This window comes from Limulus polyphemus, unplaced genomic scaffold, assembly GCF_000517525.1.
Source record: "Limulus polyphemus unplaced genomic scaffold, Limulus_polyphemus-2.1.2 Scaffold2945, whole genome shotgun sequence".
NCBI classification, from domain to species: Eukaryota; Metazoa; Arthropoda; class Merostomata; order Xiphosura; family Limulidae; genus Limulus; species Limulus polyphemus.
This window is the reverse complement of record NW_013668555.1, coordinates 91,045-96,670: the sequence shown is the minus strand read 5'-3', so window position 1 is coordinate 96,670 and position 5,626 is coordinate 91,045. Positions and strand designations below refer to the sequence as shown.

Genomic DNA, 5,626 nt, shown 5'->3' with positions numbered 1-5,626 from the left:
ATGCGTCCTTCAAAGAAGTGGTAATAAACAAAGAGATAATTTCATTATACCCCCCCCCCACGTATAAAACCGCGAAATTCGTAATCTCATTAGAAAATTATATTTTCCCCTATGTAAAAATATGTAATCTTATTAGGAAAAAGAGCTGTTTATTACGCAGACTCCAGTCGCTGATGTCGGGGAGGCGCGAGAGTGTATTATAAAAACCAGCTTTTCAACACAAGTTGTTGTGTCTGCAGTTTGGTTAGCCACTGATGTAAACTTGGAGAAGTAGTTATTGGCCACTGAAAACTGGTAAGTTGACCGCTCTGTTTTAAAAGGTAAGTCATTTATTTTAAACAATCGCAATACCTTCACGAAGTCAGCTCCCATCTAGTTTTGGCTAGTTACTTTTATGAATTAATATAGCTTCTTAAGAACTTACATTCTGAAAACCCCGAATCCTTTAATTTTTTTTTTTTTGTCAGGGGCAAAAACTAAGCCTTAATGTGTCGCCAATTATTATACACAATCCCCCCCCGTGGCACAGCGGTACGTCTGCGGACTTAGAACGCTAGAATCCGGGTTTCGATACCCGTGGTGGACCGAGCACAAATAGCCCATTGTGTAGCTCTGTGCTTAACTTCAAACAAATATTAACATTTTAAATTTCTTCTATTCATCAACAAGGGTGAAAATATCTAAGTTGTTATTTGTGGTCACTATCTGTTTTATTTTAAACGTCATCGTCGATGAATCAGCAGTAAGATTGAGAGCTTATAACTTAAAATTTAGGGCTCCATCCCTACAGATGATACCTTGCATTATGCAGTTTTGCACTACAGCAAATAATCGTTAACTTTGCTCAAGTGTTTATTGTTTGGTATCTTCTTATATACTGAAATATCTAAACCGATATGTTTCTTGAAATGAAAAGACGAATAAACATACGTTCTTTATCGATGACGTCACTTTTGTTTGAAAATCAAATAACCGTGTGTCGGTAAAAGATTATAACTGTATGCTTATACAGGCCTTACGTACAGGTGTTCCATTAAAAAGTTCCCATTCTTAAAAATATATGCTTTTGTAAGAAAGATGACGCATAGATTAGCAACGTAATTTCTAGTTTAAACTGTCAAATAACAAATTAGGAGTCATGTTAAAAGTAAAACGTTTCTTTATCATGTATGAGGAGCTGAATTGTTAGACTGTAAAAATACTTGAAACTTTCAAGTAGGAAAATTCACAGACTCGCCAGTTATTCCCACACCAAAAAAGTTGTCACACAAAAAAAGTTAATTTCAGATGTAAAATGAGGGTTAAATTATTTTTAAAAAAACATTTATTTAATTTTTATGAAAAACAGTTTGATGTCAACCATCGAATCTCAACTACTGGCGAAAAGTTAAATTACGACCACTCAAGATTCTCCTAATTCCTGTTATAATAATAATTTAAAAAATACTTTTAGTCCTTGAGATATTTTAGTTAAATTATAGCGCCGTGAGAGGTAAATTTATCTCTATAATAAATAGTTGGTGAAGTAAGTTATTTTATTGGCAAATTTATTTTTTCTCTCTGTTTTTGTTTGTTTATTGTTAAGCGCAAAGCTACACAATGGACAATCTGTGATGTGCACACCATGGGTATAGACACCCGGGTTTTAGTGTTATATGCCTTCAAAACTTACCGCTGAGCCACTGGGTGCTTTCTTTTGAAAAAATTGTAAAGGGGAAATTGTAAAAGGAAAATTAGATTGTATCTATAATGAACACTCCATGAAAGATTTGGTTGTATTTTAACTTACGGTTCATGACGGTTAATTCTGACTTCATAAGTATTTCGAGGATTCAATAACACATATCCTGTACAGAAAAGAGGAAAACGTGGTTTTATTTCTAATGAATGTTCGTTGTTTTGCTTACCGCAATATCCACAGACTACCTAGTGCAAATAAGTTACGCTGAAGTGTAATCTGTACTTTAATAACAAAACTACAAAATGTGCCAATCTTTAACATTTTAAACCTGCAGACTCTCCGCTGAGCCACTGGGGAACAAACTATTAACATTTTAAACCTGCAGACTCACCGCTGAGCCACTGGGGAACAAACTATTAACATTTTAAACCTGCAGACTCACCGCTGAGCCACTGGGGAACAAACTATTAACATTTTAAACCTGCAGACTCTCCGCTGAGCCACTGGGGAACAAACTATTAACATTTTAAACCTGAAGACTCACCGCTGAGCCACTGGGGAACAAACTATTAACATTTTAAACCTGCAGACTCACCGCTGAGCCATGGGGAACAAACTAAAATGCAATTTGTAATGAAAATGAAATGTAACATTCATTTTACCTGAAATACAACGAGTATTGTTTGTTTGTTTGTTATGGATTTCGCGCAAAGCTACACGAGGGCTATCTGCACTAGCCATCCCTAATTTAGCAGTGTAAGACTAGAGGGAAGGCAGCTAGTCATCATCACCCACCGCCAACTCTTGAGCTACTCTGTTACCAACGAAGAGTGGAATTGACAGTAACTTTATAACGCACCCACGGCTGAAAGGGCGACCATGTTTGGTGAGACGGGGATTCGAACCTGCGACCCACAGATTGCGAGTCGAGCGCCCTAACCACCTGGCCATGCCGGGCCAAACAACGAGTATTTTAACCGAACTTCTATAGCTAGAAATATAAGGTGTAATTCCTCAGTCTTCTGCATTAAATTTTATGTACAGACATTTAGGCTTGAATACGACCATAGAAAACGTATTTAATTCAGAAAAATATATATATACTCGTTTTTAAGATACTGGCTCGTGCTTAATTACATTTTAAGTTAATGATGTTTAGGGACTGCTGTTGATTGTATCGTGATTTTAACAACAAAATTTAATGATGTTGGAAATAAAACAAATATTGATTTAATTGTTGATTGTCAGGCTTTCTTTGTCTTACAAACAGAATTTTTAGTTTCAGGTGACTAAGTTTCCTTCCAAAAAATGGTCCCTGAAAATTTGACATTTCGAGACAATCAGCTGGATTTCTTCTTCCAGGCGGAGCCACTGCAACAAGAAATTCACATGAATGGTTGGAACGCCCCAAAAGACATGTTCATCAATCCCTATTGGAAGCAGTTTGAGGCGCCAAACCCTTTTATGCATTACCTGCTGGGGATCTTGTATACTGGTTTAATGATAGTGGCATGCATTGGCAATGGCATTGTCATTTACGTTTTCAGCATGTGAGTAGTAATAATATTTAACGTATTAACAACATCGGTTATTGAATTCATTAACTATATTTACATCTTCAACGCAGGCATAATAACACGAGCTACATCTGTAGCGAGTTCATAACATCAGTCATAGGAATTATTAAACATTTACATTTTCAACGCGAAAATAATAGCACCAGTTACATCTGCATTAAATTAACAATTTCGGCCATTCTTAAACGTAATTTTTGTTTTATGTGAACACTTACCTCGTGATGACTCGCAATGCGCATAAACAACCACAGCATCTGAGTAAACTCTTATTTTTCAGGTCTAAAACGCTGCGGACACCAGCTAATTTGTTCGTTGTAGCCCTAGCTGTAACAGATTTTCTGATGATGTTGAAAACTCCAGTCTTCATCTACAACTCCTTCCACGCTGGTCCTGTTTATGGAAACATTGGTGAGTTGTTTTACAGGTCTTCCTGCCAGCAACTGTTTCAATATAAAAATAGACTTAACACACTTATCAGTATTGTACTGTATCCGTAATTCGTCTTTTTCACTATATACAGATATTTATTTCAAGATTGTTAGTCTAATGTAGGGTAACCTCTTAGAGTATTAATTAAGAAAACGTTTGTTTTGGTAGTTATTACGCACAACGCTACACAATGGGCTATCTATATTAAGCCCACCATGGGTATCGAAACACAATTTTAGCCAATTGGGAGGGAGTTAAGAAAATGTAGTCAATATGTAAGCGTTTCCTCCAACAAGCTGATGGTTACAGTCAGAGGCGACGCTAGGCGCTGGCACGTGGGGCCTGTGCCCCGGTTCCGCTTGGTGCTCTTGAAAAATCGAAATATAAAACCATGATCGATATCATGCTGCAACTCCGAAAATTCCCGCGAGTTCTGGGCCCGAGCCCCGAATCTTTTAAGTACCTAGCAACGTCTCTGGTTACAACTCCAGAAATATTTGCTTCACTAAAATATCCCTTACTTGAGCGGTGTTTAATTTATCCCACCTTAGTTTACATAAACTATAAACATTAATAAGTATTTCAAGCGGCTCATTTGACAGTAGGTTACTATCTACTGCTCTAATTTGGTATATTCATGTATTGAATAATAATTATATTGACTTGGTTATTTGCATTTATGCTCATTGAACGCACGACAATTGTGTAGATATATTGTTGTAACATCTGTTTTATTTCGGAGGATCCTTTTAAATGATCCGGTGAAAATAATTCCATGTTCGGTCCACGTAATGATAATAAATTACCTTATTTCCTCTCTTAACGTTTCTACAAGTTTGAACACTTGCACCTTGCCGTAAATTGTTGTAGGCCTATCATGGCTATGCTATAAATGACATTCAAACCTCTCTAACAATCTAGGACTAACGTAAAATCAAATTAACTTGCTTGCACAAAGTAACCGCGATATCTAACGCACTGATTGATTCATTCTATTATCTTCTTCATGCTTCACTGCAAGCTTACTGCACTATTTCTTGACTATCCCTCAACTTTCCTGTGCTTATAATCTAACTTCGAATGTAGGAGAAAAACTTGACGTCAACTTACAACTTTCTAGACGTTCTATGCCTGTCTTAACATCATGCGCCCTCTAGGCTAAAATACAGATTATAATATTAAGAAATATAGCCTACAACAATATATATATAGTTCTAGGTTGGGCAGAAACTTTACAAATTCTGTTTAGGGTTAAAGCGGATGGATGTCTTAAAATAGTCTGAACTTCATATCACTTTGAAACATATCATTATAGTCTTAAGTACTACGACTTTAAAACATATTCTCATAGTCTAAACGTAATATGACTTTGAAATATATTGTTATAGGCTATGCCTCCCTAGGGAGTTTTTGCATGATGTAGTAATGATGGTTAGGCCAAGAAATTCCCGATAGCTTAGAGTTGACGTGGCGTCTTGAATTTTTTTAGAAACCTGGGGAAGGAGATGGAATTGTATGGAAATGTGAATGAGTTAATCAGACAGTGAGCCTGGTACAGTATTGTCGATCGATTACTGAGTTAGCGAGAACTATACACCCTTGTTGAATTTGTGCCGTAGATACCAGAGGAAGTTAACAAGTGACTGTTACGTTTTATTTGTGAGATTAGCTTATCACGTTGTTAAAATTAGTTCGTGAGACTGTGTAAGATGTAAAATTTCAATTGAAGAAATCAAACAATCTACTTTTCGTTGAGTGGACTGAACTTTCCACTATTGTATCCCAATAATAATAAGAAAAAAAAAGATCCCAACTCAAAATAGAAACTGTTATAACAATATTGTTATAGTCTCAATGTAATATATTACTGGGCCCCCCAGTGGCACAGCGGCATGTCTGCGGACTTACAACGCTAGAAACCGGGTTTCGATATAACCGT

The 5,626-nt window shown here is 36.4% G+C and overlaps 1 protein-coding gene across 1 annotated transcript in view; it reads left to right on the top strand.

The window, feature by feature from the left end:
* The first annotated feature begins 227 nt into the window (after positions 1–227).
* LOC106468278 (opsin Rh3-like) overlaps positions 228–5,626 on the top strand; it is a 7,870-nt gene continuing 2,471 nt past the window's right edge. Inside the window, 3 exon segments of the mRNA NM_001314138.1 lie at positions 228–294; positions 2,961–3,231; positions 3,536–3,666. Of these exon segments, the coding sequence (NP_001301067.1) occupies positions 2,990–3,231; positions 3,536–3,666 (373 nt within the window). The 5' untranslated portion in view covers positions 228–294; positions 2,961–2,989.